The sequence below is a fragment of the Balaenoptera acutorostrata genome, chromosome 6 (assembly GCF_949987535.1).
Source record: "Balaenoptera acutorostrata chromosome 6, mBalAcu1.1, whole genome shotgun sequence".
In the NCBI taxonomy this organism is placed as follows: domain Eukaryota; kingdom Metazoa; phylum Chordata; class Mammalia; order Artiodactyla; family Balaenopteridae; genus Balaenoptera; species Balaenoptera acutorostrata.
The window spans coordinates 68218067-68243114 of record NC_080069.1 but is presented as its reverse complement, the minus strand read 5'-3'; the positions used below and the strand labels follow the sequence as shown (position 1 = coordinate 68243114).

Here is a 25048-nt window from a genome sequence, read left to right as displayed (position 1 = left end):
CCGCGGGGCATGTGGGATCCTAGTTCCCCAACCAGGGATCGAACCCATGCCCCCTGCAGTGGAAGTGCGGAGTCTCAACCATCAGACGGTCAGGGAAGTCCCTGTAATAGCCTTTAGAATGAGGTTGAAATATTTTCTAAAAGCTAATATTGGGATAATTCACATAAAATTTATACATTTAAAGGGTACAATTCACTGTCTTTAATATATTCATAGCATTGTGCATTATCACACACTACTCTTAGAACATTTTTATTTTCCCCCAAAAAACTATATGCCCGGCAATCACTTCCCAATCCCTCTCTCCCAACAAAAAATTTTTTTTTGAATTTTATTTATTTTTTTATACAGCAGGTTCTTATTAGTCATCCATTTTATACAACAAAATGTTTTTAAATGTTCATGTGATAACAGTACTAAGAACTTGCTTTGACGGCTTAGACTTTAACACTGAATTATTTTCCTTACCTATTTTCAAAATCCTAGTATAAAAGTTACTATGGGGAAAGATTTAGTGTTTATTCAACACTAAATGATCTTTGTCTTCATTCAAGTGACATTTTAATATGTATAGAAAGTATGAAACCAAGTCTTTATCAGGTGTGAGTTCAAGATCCTAAAATGGTTTTGATTTTTCTTAACAAAAATGGTATAAAAGACTGGTGTCAACTCAGATTTCCAGGATACCTGGAAAGGGGTCAAAAGTAGATCCCTTTCATCTTTTCTGATACTTCTTATGGTTGTAGTTAACTTGCCAACATGGCTTATTTCAAATGTGCAATCATACTGTTTTTTACCATAGTAGATGATAATAGAACCAACAACTAAAATGAGTATTAAGATCTGGGATTGGCCAGAACTGGCAATATTGGTAAATCGAGCCTGGGATAGAAAGGGATTGGAGTTGATGTGTTAATAGTAACCAGTGTCTGGGTTTATGAATACCATGGCAAAGAAGCAAGAGTGGAGGACTTAAGCTATCTGTATATCAGCTGTCAACAAGCAGAGTTCTTGATTTGCTTCAAGTTTTTATTCTATTTCTTGGAGAAAAGAAGAAATAACTCAGAAACCTGCTACCTGGGACCTGATTCTGGCCAATAAAGGAGTTATTATTTGGCCAAAAAAAAAAAAATTGTATAGAATGGCACAGTGTAGAAATAGGGTAAGAAGCTTTAAACACTAAGTGAACTAAGGCTTATTAAATTTTTTACAGTTTTAGGGGCTCTTGGTTGGTTTTGGAATAAGACTTTCCAAGGGATAGACCTGAGTTTGGTACAATGTTAGAACATAAATCACGATATCTTAGCGTTTATTTGGTTATTTTTTTTTTTTAAGTAAATCTTTTTTTTTTTAATATATTTATTTTGGCTGTGCTGGGTCTTCGTTTCTGTGCGAGGGCTTTCTCTAGTTGTGGCAAGTGGGGACCACTCTTCATCACGGTGCGCGGGCCTCTCACTATCGCGGCCTCTCTTGTTGCGGAGCACAGGCTCCAGACGCGCAGGCTCAGTAGTTGTGGCTCACGGGCCTAGTTGCTCCGCAGCATGTGGGATCTTCCCAGACCAGGGCTCGAACCCTTGTCCCCTGCATTGGCAGGCAGATTCTCAACCACTGTGCCACCAGGGAAGCCCTGGTTATTTTTTAATGAAGAAGTTTGTGTTGATTAGAATGAATGTTAGTCTAAACCCAATATGCATGAGAAGACTAAAATTATCTGTCCAAAATAATTTTACATGATGGGATTGTTTCAGTGCTGGCAACTTAAAGATATGGTAGCTGAACTTTCTTTGAGACATAAGATATCAGAAGCTTGGTAAATGTCATTCATATCTTCAAAAAGAGAAAAGGACTATACAGAGTAAAGTATGAAATAAATAAAATAGATGAGTTTCTGGATAAAAGTCCCAGATAACAAAAAGCTGGTATAAGCATCTAGAAAAAATCATGGTCCCATATGTATGTGATAAAGAATCCTGTTAAAGTTTCATTCATCACGGTTATCAGAAAAGTTAAAAGCTATAGTCAAGTTCGTGTTAATTTCAATAACTTATTAAACAAGTTCTTATGTTCTTGGATGGAGGATGCATTGAAGACAGATTGTGGAGTATATGGCTTAGCAGTAGTAATAGATTCTTATTGAGTAGTAAGCTCCAACTTAGTCAATAGACTGTAGCTATCAAATAGTTACGCTGTAGGATGTTTTATTAGAAGTAAGATATCTAGAACAAGACTGGTGGTGCTACCGTTTTACTGGGCTGGTTATTCTCTACTTGGAATATTGTTTTCCATCTTCGTGCTTTAAGAATAATACCAACAGGACCTGGTGCATCTTTAGAGTAGAAGTCAAAATGTAAAATCAACATGAAGAATAGCTAAAAGAACTAAGTATTTACATTGAAAAGACTGGGATCAAGATAGTTTTCATATTTTAAAAGCTCTGGGTGAAAGTTCTGTACAACATAGAAGGTACGTTTCAGGATAACATAAACTTCCTACCAGTCAAATCTCTAAAGATAGAGAATGGTCTGCACTGAGAAGGAGACAAAAACAAGTGTTGGCTATCTTCAACCTTAGACAGGGGGAATTACTAGAAATGTTACATTGCAAAGGGAAATAAAGTTAGAGGTCATTAATCCAATCACGCTAATTTTTACTTCCAAAACAGTATTTGTGAGACAGTTTTTTTGTAGTTAATAGACTTTAAGTACATATAGGCTGCCATCCCATTCCATTTATGATTCTAATTTAGTACTGACATTTCTCTCAATGAATTAACTTCATTTTTCTCATAGATTAAGTTGAAAGTAATCTGCTTAATTGTCTCCAAACTCTGAGTGCAGCCGTGCGTTTTGAACAGCCTGTCATTTAGCCAGTGCAGAGAGGTATTGTACATGGGGCCAAGGAACCTGTCCGAGGAATTCTTCTGGGATATGCAGTGTTTGTCAGTTTAAAATGGCACTGTTCAAAAGTTACTTTTATAGTGACCTACAGGTCCTACTATATTAACCAGACCAAATGAATTCTCAGTCTTTGAAACGAATTTCATTAAAAGCATTGCTGTCTCAGAACAATATAAGTAGGTATACTACTCTGCATCTTCAATCCCCACTCCAGTCAGAGCAGAGTTAAAAACAATTTTTAATCTGTGAGGAGTGATAAGTATTACAGATTTATGATGTTACTTATTAGGTAGATGTGTTCCACAAAACAACACTCCCAAAAGCCAAATCTAGTAGTTGATATTGTTCTAGAATCTCAGTGAAATCATTTGTTTGCTAATCTTATTCCATTTTTCCTCTCAAAATTATAGATACAAATATTCTAAGTGCATAAAAAGCAGGTTATGTTAAGAGATTTGTTTGAAATGTTTTAAGGTTTAAGAGTTTTACTGTTTTCAGGGGTCCCTTTTCTGTAGATTCCTTGATGAACATAGACTGAATTGAGAGCTTCCTACTGCAAATAATATAAAGCGAAATTGTGGAGTTAACATCAAAGTGCCTGCTACAAAGAACATATATGTGGGTTTGTTCTGTTTTGTTTTTTCATGATGGCTATTCTATACTATTCATCTGTCATCACCCTTGCCTTAGCAAGGGCTTTGTATTTTTAGAATTAAACCAATCCAGTAAGTACTTTGGGAGAAAGAGCTAGTAGTACAAATATTAAATCTAGACTTTAGAGATTTAGATTCCAACGGATTCTTAAATCTTCTGTAAAGTTTTAACTTCTTAAAAGCAGCTTTATTAAGGTATAATTCACATAGCATTCAATTCTCCCATTTAAAGTGTAAAATTCAGTGTTTTTTTAGTATATTAACAGGACTGTGCAACAGTCACCACAATCTAATTTAGAACATTTTGGTCTTCCACAAACCCCGTACCCATTAGCAGTCACTCCGTGTTTCCCTACCCCCACCAGCCCTTCCGCCAACCCCTCTCAGCCATAGGCAATCGGGAATCTTCTGACTCTGGATTTGCCTATTCTGGACATTGCATATAAGTGGAATCCTATAACATGTGGTCTTTTGTGACTGGCTTTTTTCACTTAGCATAATGTTTCAAGGTTCATCCATGTTGGAGCTTATATCAGTACCATATTCCTTTATTGTCAAATAATGCTCCATATTACCACTGTTTATTTATCCATTTATCAGTTTATGGACACTGGTGTTTTCTACTTTTTGCTGCTAGGAACCTTCATGTACTTTTTTTTTTTTTTCATGTACTATTTTTTTGTGTAGGCATTTGTTTTAGTTTTTTGGCATGTATGTGGCAGCGAGATTGCTGGGTTGTATGGCAGTTATGTTTAACCTTGGGAAGAACTGCCAGACTTGTTTCCAAAGTGGCTGCACCATTTTACATTCCCATGAGTTGTGTATGAGGGTTCCAATTTCTCCACATCCTCACCAAAACTTTTTTTGATTAGAGCCATCCTATAGTATAGGAGGTACAATTAACCTACAACATTATGTTAGCTACAGGTGTACAGCATAGTGATTCAGTATTTATACATCACAAAATGACCACACCCCTAAAGTGTGTTTATTGGAGAATGACTACGCCTGCTTGAAACTTTTGTTTTTAGTGGTATTTTGGGCAGAAAACAAAAGGGAAGGGGATTCAGAAGTGAGCAAATGTCAAGGTAATATAGGCAATTATAAACCCATGGAGTGGTTAAATGGTGAATTAAAGAAAAAGAACATCAAATTTTCCCTTATTTCATAGTAAGCTTGTACTGTATATTTCCATAGCTTTCTAAAAGTTGTCTTTATTCCCATTAGTTACTCTCTGTAGTTATTTAAGGTTTAAAAATGTTAAGGGTCCTGAACATCTAAATTCACAAATCTGTGACTGCGGTCTTCTGAGAGTAGAGATCCTGAAGCTAATTGTGGTGATGAGCCATGATCTTGACTGATAGGGAAGTAGACTGGGAAAGGGGCAATCATTACCTTAGTGTTTCTGGTAGGTTAATATGTCTATAGCATAGCTTACAGCTATTTAATCACATTAACTCTTATATGCCAGACTCTGAGCTAACTTCTTACGTGAATGCTCATGTAATCTTTAGAATAACTATAATGTTAGTTACATTAACTCCCATATGAAGAGACCAAGGCTTACTTACATAACTTGCCAGAGGTAACATCTGTTAAATTGTCTGACTCCAGAGCTTAAGGGTTAACCAATATGCATTATTGCCACTCTGCCTTAAACAGGGTACATGTAATTGGTAATAGCCTACATAACTTCAAAGGTCAACGATTTTGTATGACCTAAAGACTTGCTTTAGACTTGGCCTGGGTTTTAAAGCAGACAGCACTTATGCAACTTTGAGTTAAACCCTGGGTATGTAAGCAACTGAGGCCACACTACTGAATTTAATCTTTACTCATCATTTGGCTGCTTTATCAACAGATAAAGGCTTAAATCCTTTCCCTGCTTTTGTATTAAGAAACATCTGTTCTTAGTGGATTTGGTTTAGATTCCTCTTAATTAGCAGTTCTCAACCCTAGCTACACATTAGTTGTCTAAGGAGCTTTAAAAATATCAGTGCCTAGGACCCACCCCCAGAACTTCTTGTATGATTGATCTTTGGGACCTCAGGGGATTGCTGTCTCAAAAGTTCCTCTGTGATTCTAATGTGTAGCCATGGTTGAGAACCACTGCCTTAGACTAGTGGTTCTCAAAGTATAGTCCTGTCCAGGAACATTAACATTACTTGTTAGAAATCCAAGTTCTTGTACTTACTCCGGATGTAATGAATCGCTCTCTGGAGGTGGCCCTGCAGTCTGTGTTTTAATAAGTCCTCTGGGTGGTTAATATGTATACTCAAGTTTAAGAACCACTCACTGATTGCCTTTTGTACAGCCTTATCAGTTGCTACTAAGAACCAATATGGGGGAAAGGGGTTGATATGACAATTTAAACATAGTAACTATATTAAAGGCTGGAGATGATATACAATACCTGAGGAATCTGAGTATTCATCTTTATTTTAGTACCTGTATAGGTGGCTTATGGCTTGTTGATTTTTCCATTTGTTTCCATATACATAAAGGATTAGTTAAGTCTTTTTCTAAAAGAAATTATATTTCATTCCAGCTAAATGATCTGTATCATGTAAATGAGGGACCATTTTCCACTAATGCAGTCTTTATCTGTACCTTGGCTAACATAGAAAGCAGTGACCATCATGTGTTTGTGGAGAATTTATCTTTTATGTTGTATTGGTACATTCTTTTTTTTCCTTTTTAACCAATTGAAATATTCTGTTTTGAGTTTTGTGGCAATTTTAGTATATCATCATTCACATAATGTTTCTTTTGACTTGATGATAATTTCTCTGAATTCCCCAAACTTGCACTTCCTCTTAAGAACTCAAACCCCAACCCAGACCATACAAAAGGAAAGGTTAACATAGGAGCAGTATTTGCAGAATTAGCTCCAGAACCACTGTTTAAAAAGTATTCTTTATTTCTTCTGTCTGATCCATCAACCGTTAAGTATTGGTAAATTCTTGAGTGGGGGAGAATACTCTGTAGTAATTGAATATTTGTTCTGAGATCTAGTTCTGGCTTTCCTGTTGAATTAGACTCTTAAATGCATCAGTCAATAGTTCTAAGACAAGCTTTCTGAATTGGGCTTAGGGTTAAACTAGATCTCAGAATCTCCCCATATACCTTCTTCTAAGGATTCAACAGGTACATTTACAGGTCAGTTAAAAAGGTGAATACTAGTCTTGTCAGTGACTTGGTTTTTTAAATTGCTTTATTAAATTTAGTGTTCTAATTTAGAGACCTTGATTTATAAATTGGAGCTGATTTCTATAAAGAGAAATGTAAGCTAGAAAGCACATAGTAGTTTGAACAAGGAAGTATATATATATAAAGAGGGAAAATGCTTATGAAAGTTATTTATGTGTCATATCTTAGGGAATTGTCTATGGCTAGGCAAAGTTGAAATCTTTAAACATGAGAGAGAGTTTTCATAGTGACATGAAAACTACTTATATAATCTTTCATGCTCCATAGTGTTCACATTTCAAATAGAAATCAGTTTACCTCAGAAACAAAAACTCTTTTTGTTTTGACTTTTTAGTAGATTATTCTGAAGTACCCTTTTTAAAGCATGGTTCAATAATTCTCTTGTTAAAACAACACTATGTGCCAGGCACTATACAAGTACTTTTCCTGGATTATCTCATGTAATCCTCATTAAACAATCAATGAAGTGGATACTTTTCTAAGTGTAAAGAGGGAATAACTGAGATTTAGAGAAGTTAATATACGTAGTATTGAATAGGTGATAAGTGGTAGACTGAGATTCAGAAGAGCACGTACTTAGAACCACTCTACCATACTACCTCTCATTTTGAGAGAAGCATGCTTATAAAATACCTTAATGTATAAATAAGTATATATAAAATATTATAAAGCAGTTATGTTTGCATAATTTAAAAAATTTCTGTCATTCTCTCCAGTTATGTCACAGAACAGAAACCTTAAATCAATAAACACCTGTGTGTCTTTTTCTGTAAGGAAAATGCATAGCTCGCTAGTATCCAAAGGATTTTTAAACCAAATAGGTTAAACTGCTGCTTTTAACAGCGTGTCAATGTTCTACCATGGGATTGAGATCAAATGGAAATGTCATAGCATCACTTAGAACTTGGAGGGTAACTTACGCTAGGCTACAATTAAAAGCTCTTCTGGCGAACATCTTAGGATAATGTTGTCATTGCTGCCAGCATTCTTTTAAGATTTTTTGAGCTATTCTAAGCCTGTGGTGCATGCTTTTGAGTATTCTTAATTATGGCTACTGCAAATAGAAGTCACTGAACCAATTTCGAAAAAAATCAAGTGGTATTTTTAGATAAAAGTTGCTGTTCTATAAAGTAACAAAACTGATTTTCTTGAATGTATTGATGTGATCTATTTCTAAAGGAATCCCAAAAATGTTTTAATGATGTCTGGGTTTTCATGGGAGAAAAGGAATAAGATTTTTAAAAATCAGATCAGAGTGTCATGTTGATCTTGAGTAGGGAGCTATAAATGAGAGGTTTAGTTTCAGAACCCTGGTGCAGTGACCAGTCTCCCCCATTGTTTTTTGGTTGTTACTGACATGTTTGCCAAAGACTTAGAATATTTCCTCTTTCTATGACTTGCAGTGTTCTGAATGGATGATAATCAAAAGGAGGGCAGAAGAAGTTAGATCTTTGACTTTATTGTTGCTCTTCTCTTGTGTTAAAAGATCACTTGGTGCTTAGAAAAATGATTACAGGTATCAGTTAAAATGACTACAGATATCAGTTGATTTCACCTTTTCAAATTTATACATCATTCCTTTACATTAGTGTTTCTCAAAACGATGGTCAGCAACACTGCAGATTCACCCAGGTACGGTATTTATAATGCAGATTCCTGAGGGATACCAAATCCCACCCCCACTCCCTGCATTGGGTGGGCCTGGAGTAGAGCCCAGGAATCTGCTTTTCAGAAAGGCAGCCAGGAGCCTATTAAGTATACAGAGCATTGGTTCTCTTATAGGCTTTATAGTTTTAGTCATTAGAATCAGAATTTGCTTTGAATTCTAGGTCTTTGGTTGAGTTTTTTGCTTTGTTTTCTTTGAACTTGTTCAGCTTTAATTTCCTCATCTGTAAATACCTACTTGACCATGTTCTGTTTTTTCCCCCAATAACCTTGAAAAGTATCCAGTAATAATAGTGAAATTTTCTGCTTTTCATTTATTAATAAAGCCAGGTTATTTTGGTAAGTACTCTTAAATAATTTATCTTTGGCATAGGTATCTTTTAACCTGATTACATTGTTTCCACTATTAAAACAGTTATACACCATAGTTAACATGTTGTACAAGTGAGATTTATTTCCATGTAATATGTAAAGTCCTACTGTAAGCAGTTTTAAGTAAGTTATTTTTGTCTGTGAGTAAGCTTTACATTTAAGGTGTGAAACTGAGTAATGTTATCTATTAGATTAAGAAATGCTTTCTTTTTGCATGTAGTATGACATTAAAGATTTGCTAAAGTAGAACATGCCTCCAGGTAAATGTTGTCCTTATTTAAGCATTTTAACACCAGGAAGCCATGTTTTGAAGGAAGGTTTCAGTGATAGTACTTTGCTTAATACAGTTTGAGTCTTCTAAAATGATTAGTTAGCTTACAAGTCACCTAAGGAAATGCACTTTTACTATTTTATAACAAACCTGTTTTAAAAATTGTGCTTAATCAATTTCCCTGAAATTTAATTCCCCAGGTTTTACTCAATGATTTGTTAATTGAAAACACAATTGGTTTTTGCTAAAATGTCACATAGTTCAGGATAATCAAAAGCATGTACTCTGAAGGATATCTCTAAAAGACATCTAAAGAGTATTTGGAGCAATGAAAATGTTACTGGGAAAATAAGCTTAAGGATATTTAAGGCTTATCTGAGAATATAGACTTTATAACACCAAAGTGTTTCTAAATTCTCAAAGATGCAGAGTAGCTAACTAGAATAATCTTATACCTGTAGTGGGGTAATACCCTGACTTCAGGTTCTAAGAACAGAAGGTCATGTAGAATAAGAGAAAAAAAGGACCCTAGTCTTATCCTTCCATAGCTGTATGTTGGCTCTTGGCACAGTGTAGTCAGCTTCGGTATGTTCCTTCCTCTCTGCTTCAGGTCTTTGGGGATATCTTGAGCCCTGTTTTAGAAGTTTTTCAAGCTTCCAACACTTCCCAAAATGTTTCATACAGTCTCCTGCAGTTTTCGCCAGTGCAAATGCTGGAAGAAGTCAGCACTTGGACCAATTTGTAGACTTTGCAGTGGTTATCTTCAGCCATACATTAGACTTCATGGGAGGCAGGGACTGCTGTGTTGGAGGCTGCCTATACTTAAAAAGACTTTCTCTTGCGTACTTGTATAAGTAACAGTGGAGCTAACTACAAGTTTCTTCGTTTTAAGAAATCCAAAAACGTTATCTTTAAAACGCCTTTTTCTTACTATCTCTGTATAGAATTCTTTGTTGCCACTTAACTACCCTAAAACACAGTGGTCACAGTTTATTACATTTTATTAAGAGCTTTAGTTATACAAAAGATTTTTCTATTTAATGAGTTGCATGTTTCCAAACATCTGTAGGCATGGTATATCCCAAACACACTAAAGTTTGAATGTGGTATCTGCTTCTCAATGAAAACTTGCTATTTTATAGTGTAAGTTCTGTGATAGAAATATGCACAACTAGCATTTAGAGTACCTAAAGTTCTGAGATTATAAGGTAGAGAAGATACGTCTGTATTCCTGAAGGAGAACCACAGGATACCAAGGTTAAGGAGGTACAAAATACGGGGTTACCTGAGGGTAGATTAGTATGGCTGGAGTGTAGGAGATATATGGTGAGTAGTAAGAAATGAAACTAAAGGTGAATAAAGATTTCAGGTTAAACATGGCAGATTAAGTTGCATGTTTGTCTCCACTCCTTCTTACACCCTCCTAGAAGACAGTAAAAGAATAAATGCATAAACCCCCGAGGACAAAAAAATGTGATAGAAGTAAGACACAGAAGAGAAAGCAACAAAATTTTGGAAGGTAAGAAGCTAATGGGTAAATGATGCCTAACTTAGGCCAGAAAAAGCTGAAACCTAAGGATAAGCCAACAACAAGCAAGTAAATTGACATCGAAGAACCTTTGGAAGGTTCAGACCTTGGATTTACCAGGTACTTTGGACGTAGGCATATGGAATAAAACTGAGAAGAAGAGGATTGGTTTATTTATATGAAAGAGCATTTTAATCACTTCTACCCCCACTCAAGGCTTAAATCAAGAAAGAGGAAAACATGGTATTCAGGAAATAGGATTCAACGCAGGAAGTAATGAAAGGAGATCCCAGCATGACAGCTGTGGAACAGGTCTAAGCCTGAAGAGCAAGTTTTCCATATTAGAATAGGACAGAGGTCTCTAGAAGATGTTTTGCAACCCAGAACACTAGTAGAGTACCTGAAATGTCTGAACGTAGAAGAGTTTTAACAACTGTGGCAGAATGGGGATAATTAATATGTACATGGAAAATTAAGCAAGTAGCAACCAAAAAGAAGAATTAAGTACTCAACAGAAAACAAAGTTGTGAAAGAAAGGATTTATAATTAAAGCATACTTCATTAGTTAGCTATGAACACTTACTTAGTCAACATGTAAAAAAAAATATTGTAAAAAATACTGATTTTTACAAACAACTTGGTTTGTATAACGTGCTTAAGAGCAAGAGATTTTGTCAATCCTTGCAAGATTATAAGTCCTAGAGCCAGGTGATCAGAGTTTGAGTCATGTCTCTGCTTCTTACTCCTGTCCAAGTAAGTTAACTTCTGTGCCACATCTGTAAAATGGGGATAGAATAGTGCCTACCTCTATCCTAAGAGGTAAATGTTAACACTTAGAGCAGTGCCTTGTGTTAGTAATTATAAGGAAGAAGAGATGGAGGCAAATGAGCTGTACATCAAGGATGGGTAGAATAACAGTTTGAAGTAAAAAGCAATGTGTAAGCATGTTACTTTAAAATATGGTGGAAAATAAAAGAAGTAGCTAAAAGTTAAACAGTTGCATCGGGGGAATAGAAATCAGTGTGGGGGACTGGGGCAGGAGGCTGCTTGTCCTCATTGTAAGCCTTGAGTGTTAACTTAGAGTTTTGTACTCTTGTGGGAAAACTTCAAAAAATGGGAAGAGCCTTTTGTTTGGATTTTAACTTGAAGCACAGAGCATTTTATTTTTTATTGTAGAAATCTTTAAACTTATGCAGAGGTTGAGAGAAAGAACTCATCACCTAGCTTCAATCATTATGAACTCCTGGCCAATCTTGTTTAATCCGTACCAGCATCCCCAAGCACCTCCACTGGATTATTTTGAAGCAAGTCCCAAACCTTAAGTCTTTTCAACCAGAAATAGCCTTAGCAGCTGTGGTGGGCACAGTGCTCAGATCTTTAAGACAGAACTTGCTGACCTGCAAGGAATGAATGCAGTTAACTGATAACTTTTAGCCACAGCACTTTTGATATCTGTGACAGTGTTTGAGCCAAAGCTACACTCTTGGCATCCTCCAGCTGGTGACTAAGTGTGGCAGCAGTTCTAGGGCCTGGCAATTATGCCCAACATTGCTCCAGACCTCACAATTGGATTGACGAAGATTTTGTTTGTATCACACTCTCATGTTTCTCCTACTCAACCCTCTTTTCTTCTCCTTTCAAAGTGAAAGACAGCATCGTGGTCTAAGGGCTATTGCTTCCTAGTCCTACTCTTTCTCCCTATTTTTCATAGGTTCATCCTGATCTTGACATCTTAGCTATTTTCTCAGTTGAATACTCTAAAAGGGTCCTTTTTAAAGTGTGCAGAAGACAGCTAACATCAGGCCAGAGATTTACTACTCTTTAAAAGGTCTGTGTGCGGTTGACCTTTGGCTGGTGTTGGGGAACTTAACTTTCAGGAGGATTCCCATCATTCCTTGATAAAAATGGTTCACTCTGCATAAACTCTGCAAAAAAAAAAATATGATTTATACCAAACACCTGCTTCTGGGAGTCTGGAATTTTGGTATGTGCTAGACATTAAGTGCTTATGTGATGAATCCCTAATAAAAATCTTGAGCATTCTTCACTGTACACCCCTGGTAGTAACATTACACACATGTTGTCGTAATTTGTTGCTGGACATATTAAGCACATTTTGTGTGACTACTGGGAGCGGGCTCCTTGAGCTTGCACCTGGTTTCCTCTAGACTTGATTCCATGTGCCTTTTCCCTTTGCTGAATTTGCTTTGTATCTTTTCATTGTAGTAAAATCATAGCCATGGGAAGAACTATGTGCTCTGTGAGAATGAGTCACTGATCCTGGGGTGGGGACCCTAAAGCATTAAAAAAAAAAAACCACATGAAATTTACAGTAATTCCTTAAAATCAAATAACCAGTCAATGTTCAGACTGACTTATTTTTTTAAAATATACTTGGGATTTACAGATAAGGATCAAAATTAAGATCCACCCATTGCATGTAGTTGATAGGTTAAGTCTCAACCTACAGGTTTCCCCTATTCTTTCTTCCTTGCTATTATTTGTACAAGACAAGTGACAGTTTATTCAGTTTTCCCACAGTCTGAACTTTACTGATTACATTTCTGTAGTGGTATTTAACATGTTCCTCTGTTAATGTTAGTTTCCTGAAAGTTTATACAGTCTTCCCTTGGTATCCATGGGGGATTGGTTCCAGGACCTCCACGCATACCAAAATCCATGGATGCTCAAGTCCCTTATGTAAAATGGCATATTTGCATGTAATCTGTGCATATCCTCTTGTATACTTTAAATCACGTCAGATTACTTATAATACCTAATACAATGTAAATGCTATATAAATAGTTGCTTGAGCCTGGCAAATTGAACTGCTTTTTGGAACTTTCTGGAATTTTTTTCTGAATATTTTCAATCAGTGCTTGGTTGACTCTGGATGCAGAACCCATGAGTATGGAGGGACGACTGTACTTAGAGGTTTGATTGGTTTTAAATTTCATTATTTGATAAGACTAGTTTAGAGATGGTATTTATTTACCTATTACATGGCGTTGGGAGGCACATAATACCTGCTTCTTTCTTTTTTTGTGGTGAGATTTGGGTGTTGTCAGCCTGATACATCCATTGTGAAATTTGCTGCCAGCTTTTAATAGTTTTAGTAGCCATTAATCTTAACCTACAGCCACTATTTTATGAAATGTAGTAAAAATAGTGATACCTCATTCTCTCCTTCATTTATTAGCTATAATTTTTTCATAAGGAGCTTTCTTCAACAAGCAGTTGGTTCATGTACAAAAAGTAGGATAAACTATTGATTCTTGAACTTTTTCAGTGTTCAGAATGAATAAATTCCCTAGCATCCTCCAGAGGTTGGTCAGTGAGATTTTTACTAAGTCTCATTATGAACTAATGGATTTTAATACTTGTTTTACTCTAACTCAGTTCTTTTTGGTGCCCAGATTGTCTCATCTCTGGCCTGTGGGGCTCCTTCAAGTTGAACCTGACATAATGAGGGTTTCTTTGCATTCAGGTACAATAGGATGTCCCAAGCTCTTCTATTTCCTGCCCAGGCCTGGATTCAGCCATTTCTTTGAGGAGCCCTAGTTCTTTTTGTAAGAGCGTATAGTCGGCTGTTCATTGATACCTGTTTTGATCATGTTTCTAGGTCTTAACACTGGAAACAGCTAGGAAATGTTTGTATTGATATTTCCAATTAATTTTAGAGTTGAGGGGTTATCATTTTAATATCCTTAATCTCTTATTTTTTCTCTTACCTTGAAAATCATGGTTTCTATTAATGTCACCACTGACTTGTTTTATTCTACTCATATGATGGTTTCAGACTAACAGTACTAATATTGCAAACAATATGATTAGTGAAAAGTTGGTATGTTTTTTACTTTGTCCTTAGTAAATAGGTATAACCCCACTAGGAATGTATAGTTAGTATATTTTCAAGTCACATGTAATGGTATTTCTCAGTAGTTAAGCCACTCTTTTCATTTTGCTTTTGGTTTTTAGGGATTTCTCACATTTTGTAAATTGTTTTTATAATCAAGTGAAACATTAAACGATCCTATAGGTAAAACTTCAAAACAAGTACATTAAGAAAAAGTGTCCCTCTTGGTTCCTTCTACCCTATTTCTTACCTCTTTTTGTAGTAACTAAATGAGTTTTTGTTTATCCTTCTGTCTCAAAATATATGTATGTATGTGTGATTACTTGTATACTCACAAATACATACACACTTATATATGACATGTACAAGTATGTATTTCCACACACACTCATTAGGTAGAAAGTACACGTAGATACTGTTTGCATCTTGGTCTTTTTTTTAGTTAATGTCTCTCCATAGCAGATGTCATATTCCTTTTTACAGGAGAATAATATTCCATTATATAATTGTATCATATAGTAAGTAGTTTCCTATTATGGACATTTGATTATTTCTAGTCCTGCTGTTACAGATAGTGCAGCTATAAATAGCCTTGTATATGTGTCTTTTCCTGGGGTTTTTTGTTACTTATGTTTGGGATAGATTCCTAGAAGTGGAATTCCTGGATCAAAAGGTAAATATATAGGCAATTTTGCTGTGTATTGCCAAATTCCCCTCTACAAGGAGACAGTACCACTTTGTATTCCCATCAGCAATGTAAGAATGCCTGTTTTCCCACAGCCTATGAACAAATTGTTATCAGGCGTCACAAAATGTTTTAAGCAGATCTGTGTTTTAGAATCTTTGGCAAAAGTATAATGGAATCTAAGGTGTAATCCTAAAGACAGGGAGATGTGTTGGCCTTGACAGTAGTCTCAGAGAAATGCAGGCCTTCACTAACGGTGCAGAGTTACATTAAAGAAGTGTTAACAGTATATAGCATAAGGAGGACTTAGTAACTGGATGGAGGAATTGGGGATGACTCCAATTTCTGGGAGTATGAAAATTTAGAGAATATTGACCATCAGCAGATTATGGGATGGGGGAATTTCTTGAATTTGAGGTGCTCCTGAGACATACGTGTTAGAGATGTAGTTGGATATGAATCTGAAGAGAGAATTTTGGGTTAGAACAGAGCTTCTGAGTCATCACTCTATGTGATGTTAAGATATGTGTAGACGAAGATGCCCAAGAAAAGAAAAATAGTGATATTTGAGTCTGGGCGTGTTTTTGACTTTGGTAAAAGTAGTTTTTGGGTCCCTTCTATATCTTTTTATACAGCAACTGACTTATCATCTCTGGGTAGCATTAGAAAAAGTATACTTCACTTTCATGACTTTTACACACTTACTGTATACATAAAGATGATGTATTCATATGCTCTACTTCTATAATTCTGTTCTGAAATCATACTTAGTTTCAGGGCAAACAGCTTAAATTCCTTTGCTCTGATGTAGGCAATGATTTATTTTAACTCATCTCCAGTAAGCATTTTAAAAGTTTGTTACAAATATTTCCGTTCTTGGTATCTAATTTTGGCAATCATAGGTAAATAGAGAGCTTTTTACCAGTGAAATACGCTTTTTTACTTTGTTAATCATACAGGAATATATGATAATGTCATGATGTAAAAATCACAATACAGCTGAGAAAAGGATCTCATCTAAAAGAATAGTTTTCTATCCTTTATGGCCTTAAGAATATTTAGTCAGGAAACAAATTCACAACTTTAGAATTAGAAAAGCCCTAAAATATCTAGTTACAAGTCTTCTCCATTTTAGTTCTCAAAACAGCCATATGAGGTAGTTACCATTAGGTGCGTTTTACACATGAGAGGTAGTCATGTGTAAACTAAACACATGTAAAACAGCAAAGTTTAGTAACTTTCCCAAGGATACACGGTAGTAGGAAGCTAAAATGGAATTTAAACCCAGGCAGGTTGAAAATAGAACATATTTTGAGTGAAGAGACCAGTATGATAAAGGATTCAAAACCTTACGTAAGTTGAAGGAAATTCACTTGAAATGTTTTATACTTAGAAGATAGAGGAGGGCAGGGTGACAGGCTTAGACTGTCAAGGATTAGGTTTTTTCGTGGAGAGAGTATATAGATTTTTTTCTTCATGGCACTTAAGCAATGGAACTCATTCTGTGTTTATCTTTGATCCAGTATCAAGTATATTCTCTTTCCTGTGTCAGAGCTATGTGAAGACAGAATGGTTTTTCTTAGGGTTAAAGCTGGCCTCTCATCACTTACCATCCAAGCAGAGGTTGCATGGTTATTTGGGAGGCTTGTGGTAAAGGGGAATTTATAGTACTGAGAGGGTAAATGGACCAGATTGTTTCTGAGGCCCCTTGCTAATCCTGAGATTTTTCTTTCCCCAATTAACTAAAATTTGAAGAAACTTGATTAAATTGAGTGATTAAAATTCTACCCAGAGTTAATATCCATTTATTATAAATGAGTTAGGTATACTGTGAGGGTCCTAGGCCTGCATAGTACTTGTTTGATTTGGAAGAGCCAAGGCTAGCTGCTAGAGCTGCTTCCAACTTCAGGCCCACTTAAATTTTGAGTAGGCCACTCAGTTGGTTAAGGGTTAATGGTCTCTTCCCTTAGTTTTCTACATTGTTAATGCTGTCACAGAACGGTATGATATTTAACTGTTCTTGTGTTTCTGCAGCACAGTAGCTTATCAAACTTGAGTATGCTTGAGAATTTCTGAGAAGATTTGTGAAAATAGATCACTGGGCCTCACTCCCGGCGTTTCTGAGTCAGATCAGAAGTGGAGCCTAAGAGTCTGCATTTATAGCATGTTCACAGATGGAACCACCGGTTTGAGAACCACTGCTACAGTAGCTTGGCCTTTCCCAGTAGATTGAGTTTTCCAAGAGCAGGAACCAGATATTACTCATTTCTTTGTCCCTCTACTAGCAAGCAATACATAAAGGCAACAGATCTTAATTTTATAGAAGCCATTGTGGACTGTTACATTGCTGTTTTTGGCCTATGGATACCAGATGTTAGGCCAAAAAGTGAGGAACCTTGTAAAGCTTTAAGTTTGGGTCAGGTTTAGGTTTGTTAAGCTTACATTTAGAAATTCAAGTAAGATCAAGATTCTGCTAGATTTCTTTCACATGGTTCTACTTTCTGATACATACAAAATTCCAGGATTTTTTTGCTCTTGTTTTTTTGTTTTTTCATTTTGCCATTACTAGGCAGCTAGCTACATGTAAGAACTGAAATCTTATCTTTCTCCTTCTGGAAAAATGGAGGCCATTGAAAATGTACTAGATTTATGTTCTTATTATGTGTAAAGCAAATGGCAGAACTTGATGAACTGGTTCCAAGTTCAGGAGGAGGTCAGCATCTAGTCTTATTAAAGTAATTTTTAAACATGGGTTAAGAAAATGTGGAAAAGAAGAACTTGGGTTTTTTACTTACCCCTACTCTTTATTCCCTATCACCACCACCACCCCCAAGCTAGCAAAGAATGACTTACTAAGATTTTAGCAAGACTTGTTTATTCTGGCAGTTAAAATCAGGAATAAATATCATTTACTTTAAGTGCCATTAAGAATAATATGATTAGGTTTTTATACATGTTGCATATAATTTTAGTCTTCCTTGGTGCTTAATCATAAGCAGTGTTCTGTGATTCTTTTTTCTCTCTTCTCAGATATCCGGAAAGTGGTACTGTAGAAATAAATGTAAAGGATCTTCGACCACGAGCTAGAACCACTTTGAAATGGAACGAACTAAATGTCGGTGATGTGGTAATGGTTAATTACAATGTAGAAAGTCCTAGTAATAGAGGATTTTGGTTTGATGCAGAAATTACCACACTGAAGACAATCTCAAGGACCAAAAAAGAACTTCGTGTGACTGTTTTCTTGGGGTAAGATTCTCTTCACTGATGCCATTTAATTACTGAATTAAGGAGTGTAATTTTTAGGTATTAAGCACACATTCTTTAGTTAAAAAAAAAAAAAAAGGAATCTATGAAAGATGGAAATTTCCATACTAGAGGAAAACGTTTTAATAAATTCTTGAGAATTTTTTTTATTAAGAATGGCCCTTAAATCTCCATTGCTACTTTAAGGCTGGAGGTATTATTTGAAAGCACCTTGGAAATAATTGAATATCTTATTAGAGAAATTCTTGCCTACCACATAGGATTCTCCTAGGTTAAACCAATAATATACAAAAGCATTTCAATAGCTATGGTTGCTATGAGAATCTATGTTGATATAACACCAGTGAATGTCTACCTAGGCAGCTGTCTGCTGGACTTGCAAGACTAGCCAAAATTTTCTTTTATAGTAATTTTCTCTAATTTAAGAACTTAAAACAAGCTTAATGAAGAGAATTCAAAATGTAAACTATCACCCAAGATTTCATATTACTCAGATATTTCCATTGTTAATTCTTTAAGAAATACTTTTAGATGTTTCCTTCAAGTGATAAAGTACTATGCATTGTTTCAAAGCTACCTTTTTACACTTGGGGAAATAGTATCAACATCATTTTGTGTTCAGTTCTTCTGAATAAAGTGTATTGGATAAATAGTCACTAATTTACTTTTTTTAAAAGCCTGTTAAAAGTATTTCCAGTTCTTTATTACGATGTTTAAGTAAACAACTTTGTGTATATGTTTTTGTGCATTTCTTTTCTTTAGAATGAATTATTAGAAGTACATTTGTTGTGTTGGGGATACTAGAAAGACCCTGACAGTTTTCTTTTACTTAAGGGAAGCAGCCAAACTAACATTCTTGTCAAGTTCTGGTTAACTGATTATATATATTCTGTATTATATATATAATGGACATATATTATCATATCTGTTATAACACGGAGGTGACAAATCTAAGATCAAGCATCTGCTTATGATTAATAATATAAAGCAGGGGTTGGTAAACTATGGCCCACTGGCTACCTGTTTTATGAAAATAAAGTTTTATTGGAACACAGTGATCCCCATTTATGTATTAGCCATGGCTGGTTTTTTGTGTGTGTGCTCAACAGCATTGTTGAGTGGTTGCACATGAGGCTTACAGAATCTTGAACTACTTACTCTCTGACCCTTCATGGAAAAAGTTTGCTGACTCCTAAGATAAAGAAAAAGAATGTTGTGAGCTTATCTTTTAGAAAACAGTTTCAGAAATTTGTACAAACACAAGTGTGATTCTATTGCCAGGCTAAGGACGTAACAATTAACAGAGTTCTAAGCAACTTGAAATTCTGATATGGATACATATCATGAAGGAAAGGAGAAAGCATCTACATAAATTAGTTATCTAGGGATTCTTATAATGTTCTTGAGTGTAGGAAGTGGAAAGAAGCATGTATACACAATGGGAAGAGATAACAGTACTCATAACATTGAGCTAAAAAAGCTTGCTATTTAAAACATGTTTTCCTGAGTAATTCTGAGGTACAGTTAGAGTGGAGCACTCTGGCTTTAGGGACTAGAACTAAGATTGAGTGGAAATTATAGATAGGCAAATATTGGCTCATGAGAAAATGATTATATGATGGCTATCCCAAAGTAAAACACACTGTCCTATAAAGGATTATGTTTGCTGTCATTCAGGTTTTTACTAGACATGTTAGGGATACAAGAGTCAAAAAGGAGTCACTGTGGCTTGTGGATGGGAATTTTTTTTCATTGTTAGAAATCTTTTCCCTTCACTGGAAAGAGTGGATAAATAACCAGAGGGAAAGTATAAATATATTCTGCTGTTGATAGTTTGGGGCTGTTACAAGCAGTGCTGCCATGACATTATACCTCTGTCCTGGTGCTTATGTGCGTTAGTTTCTGTAGGATGTGTCTTGTCTAGAAGTAGAATTGCTGGGTTGTAGAAGTTGTGCATCTTTAACTTTAATAGATAGGACCAAATATTTAAGTGGTTGTACCAGATTGCACTTCCACAGTAGTATGAGAGTTCCCATTGCTCTGCATTCTTAACCACACTTACTTTTGTCAGGCTTGAGTTTTTGCTAGTCAGGTGGGTATATAATTGTATTCCATTGTGGTTTTGATTTACATGTCCCTGACTATTTAATGAGATTGAGAACCGTTACGTTTATTGGCAATTTGGATATCTCTTGTAAGGATCCTGTTTCAAATATTAGTGTGTGTTGTTGTAGCTAATTAGGTAGTCTGTCTCACTGATTTTTAGGAGTTCTAGAGAACCCTAAAGTAGAGTAGAGACTTGACCATTTCAGTTATATGTGGAGAAAATGTCTACTCCAATTCTGTGGCTTATCTTTTTTCCCTGTGTTTGAGTAGTAGTCTTAATTTTAAGGGGTTGAATTTATCAAAAATTTCCCCTAATGCATATACTTTCTGTGTCTTGCTTTAAGAAACCTACTGGGGGTTGGTCAGGGTTGGGGATAGGTGGGGGTGGTCAAAAGGTACAAACTTCCAGTTATATGATATATAAGTTCTAGGGATGTAATGTACAGCATGGCAACTATAGTTAACAATACTGTATTGTATATTTGAAAGCTGCTTAGAGAGTAGATCTTTAAAGCTCTCATCACAAGGGAAAAAAATATTGTAACTGTGAGGTGATGGATGTTAACTAAACTTTTTGTGGTAATCATTGTCAATATATACATATATCAAATCATTATGTTGTATACCTTGAACTTATACAATGGTATGTCAGTTACATCTCAATAAAACATAGAGTGAGGTGGAGGGGAGAAACTTTTCCCTACTCAGAAAACATAAAGATATTCTCTATTATTACCTTATAAAAGCTTAATATTTACCTTTCTTTAGATCTGTAATCCACTTGAAGTAGGTCTTTTTGTACAGTGTGAGGTAAGGGTTAGACTTAATACATATGAATAATCATTTTTCCTGGCATCATTTATTGAAAAGCCCATTTTCCCCTCATTGATCTTCAATATCACCTCGTCACATATCTTTATATTTGATGCATCCATCTGGTCTCTATTCTGTATCATTGGTCTGTTTTGAGTGTCCTTATATAAGTTCCACACTTTCATAATATGACAGAGCAGGTCTTCCTACCTTGTGCTTCAATAGTTCTTCTTTGTTCTTAGCTCTGTGTACTTTCATTCGAGTTTTCCAATCATTTTGGTAATTTCTACATAAAAACCATTGGGAATTTGATAGGTACTACATTAAATCTAATCCATGGGTGTGATTTCTCTCCATTTACTTAGGTCTTTATTATGATTTTGTCATGTTTTTATTAGGTGGAACCATATGAAATGTTTTTATAGATTCAAAATGTTTGAATGTTGGCCATTATATGGTTCAGCCTGATATATAATTCTCTCCAGAGGTCTGACCTTATGTGTCTGTTATCCTTATTTAACCTCAGATACCACTTGTTATTATAAATCCTTTTTAAATTTCATTTTTCTCTTTGTTACTGGTATATAAGTAACCTTTGATTTTGGATCCATTAGCCTTACTAGAGTTAATAGTTTTAATTCACATGTAGATTGTTTCAGGATTTTTATAATTGTAATCTGTGAATTATGACATTTTTGTGTCGTATTTTTCCTTCGATTGCTAACTTTTGTCTTCATTCACCAGTTGCCTGTTAGTACATTGCTGAAAGGAGGTGGTGAGAGCAGGCATCTTTTTTTTCTCCTGATATCTCTTTGAAAATTTTACCAATAATTACAATGTTTGATGGGTATTTTGTAGGTATGCTTTCCTGGATTTGGTTTGACAATATTTTGTATAGGGTATTTGCATTTAGGTTAATGAGTGAAATTTGTATATTAACTTTCCTATCTTAGCTATCCTTTCCAAATTACGTTGGTTTTATAAAATTATTGTGTGCTATAATATTTTTCTATTTTATGGTAGAGTTTTGTGTCCTTTTCTTTTTTTTTTTTTTTTTTAAGGATTTTTCTTATTTATTTATTTATTTATTTATTTATTTATTTATTTTTGGCTGTGTTGGGTCTTCGGTTCGTGCGAGGGCTTTCTCCAGTTGCGGCAAGCGGGGGCCACTCTTCATCGCGGTGCGGGGACCGCTCTTCATCGCGGTGCGCGGGCCTTTCTCTATCGCGGCCCCTCCCGTCGCGGGGCACAGGCTCCAGACGCGCAGGCTCAGCAATTGTGGCTCACGGGCCCAGCTGCTCCGTGGCATGTGGGATCTTCCCAGACCAGGGCTCGAACCCGTGTCCCCTGCATTAGCAGGCAGATTCTCAACCACTGCGCCACCAGGGAAGCCCTTGTGTCCTTTTCTTGAATGTTAAAACTTCTCAGTAAAGTCCTTTGGGGCTGAGTTTTCTTTGTGGGAAGGTTTTTTGATTTCTGTAATGATAATAGAACTATTCAGATTTTCTATTCTTGAAATAGGATTTAATTTTCTAGGAACCTATTTTAATTTTAGTTTATTGTCATAAGTTTGGATAGCCTCATCTTTTAACGTGTATAGTCTTTGTTAATGTTGTTCCCTTTTTCATTCCTGAATTTAGTTTGTGATTTAATCTCACCAAAGGTTTATCAGTTTTACTATACATTTACAAAGAACTAACCTTCATCTTTGATACTCTCTATTGTATTGAAAGTGCAAAGGAAGAAGCAAATAGAGGACATGATTTTTTATCTGCCTCGGAGATTTCATAAGGGAACTGGGAGTTAAAGTTCATGCTTGTTCCTAATTTTTAGCTTGTGAGTAGCAAAAAGTGAATATGCTTAAACTGTCTAATTCTAGTTAACAAATTCTATTTGATTAACAATGTTGTGTTAGTTTCAGGTGTACAGCAAAGTGATTCAGTTATACATATACAAGTATCTATTCTTTTTAAAATTCTTTTCCCATTTAGGTTATTGCAGATTATTGAGCAGAGTGCCCTGTGCTATACAGTAGGTCCTTGCTGGTTATCTATTTTAAATATAGCAGCATGTACATGTCAATCCCAAACTCCCAATCTATCCCTCCCTCCACCCTTCCCCCCTGGGAAGTTCATTCTCTAAGTCTGTGAGACTATTTCTGTTTTGTAAATAAGTTCATTTGTATCGTGTTTTTTTAGATTCCACATATAAGTGATATCATTTGATATTTGTCTTACTTCACTTAGTATGATAATCTCCAGGTCCATCCATGTTACTGCAAATGGCATTATTTCATTCTTTTTAATGGCTGAGTAATATTCCATTGTATATATGTACCACATCTTCTTTATCCATTCCTCTGTCAATGGACATTTAGGTTGCTTCCATGTTTTGGCTATTGTAAACAGCACTGTAATGAACATTGGGGTGCATGCATCCTTTTGGACCATGGTTTTCTCCAGATATATGTCCAGGAGTGGGATTGCTGGATCATATGGTAGGTCTATTTTCAGTTTTTTAAGGAACCTCCATACTGTTCTCCATTGGTACACTGGCTGTACCAATTTACATTCCCACCAACAGTGTGGGGTGCTCCACACCCTCTCCAGCGTTTACTGTTTGTAAAGTTTTTGATGTTGGCCGTTCTGACTGGTGTGAGGTGATACCTCATTGTAGTTTTGATTTGCATTTCTCTAATAACAATATTGAGCATCTTTTCATGTGCCTCTTGGCCATCTGTATGTCTTTGGAGAAATGTCTGCTCAGATCTTCTGCCCATTTTTTGATTGGGTTGTTTGTTTTTTGATATTGAGCTGCATGAGCTGCTTGTAAATTTTGTAGAGTAATCCCTTGGCCGTCACATTGTTTGCAAATATTTTCTCCCATTCTGGGGGTTGTCTTTTCATCTTGTTTATGGTTTCTTGGCTGTGCAAAAGCTTTTGAGTTTAGTTATGTCCCATTTGTTTATTTTTGCTTTTATTTCCATTACTCTAGGAGACGGATTGAAAAAGATCTTGCTGCAATTTATGACAAAGAGTGTTCTGCCTATGTTTTCCTCGAGTTTTATAGTATCTGGTCTTACGCTTAGGTCTTTAATCCATTTTGCGTTTATTTTTGTGTATGGTGTTAAAGAATGTTCTAATTTCATGTTTTTACATGTAGCTGACCAGTTTTCCCAGCACCATTTACTGAAGAGACTGTCTTTTCTCCATTGTATGTTCTTGCCCCCTTTGTCATAGATTAATTGACCGTAGGTGCATGAGTTTGTTTCTGGGCTTTCTGTCCTGTTCCATTGATCTATATTTCTGTTTTTGTGCCAGTGCCATTACTGTTTTGATGACTATAGCTATGCAGTATAGTCTGAAGTCAGGGAGCCTGATTCCTCCAGCTCCATTTTTCTTTCTCAAGATTGCTTTGGCTATTCGGGGTCTTTTGTATCTCCATACAGATTTTAAGATTTTTTTGTTCTAGTCCTGTGGAAATGCCATTGGTAATTTGATAGAGGTTGCATTGAATCTGTAGATTGCCTTGGGTAGTATAGTCATTTTGACAATATTGATTCTTCCCATCCAAGAACATGGTATATCTCTCCATCTGTTTGTCATCTTCTATTTCTTTCATCAGCATCTTACAGTTTTCGGAGTACAGGTCTTTTTCCTCCTTAGGTAGGTTTATTCCTAGGTATTTTATTCTTTTTGATGCGATGGTAAATGGGATTGTTTCTT

The 25048-nt window shown here is 35.7% G+C and overlaps 1 protein-coding gene across 1 annotated transcript in view; it reads left to right on the top strand.

The window, feature by feature from the left end:
• Window positions 1–25048, top strand: part of UHRF2 (ubiquitin like with PHD and ring finger domains 2) — a 77698-nt gene that overhangs the window by 15848 nt on the left and 36802 nt on the right. The window contains exon 4 of the mRNA XM_007186002.2: window positions 18168–18386. Coding sequence (XP_007186064.1) covers window positions 18168–18386 — 219 coding nt within the window. The remainder of the gene's footprint in view (window positions 1–18167; window positions 18387–25048) is intronic.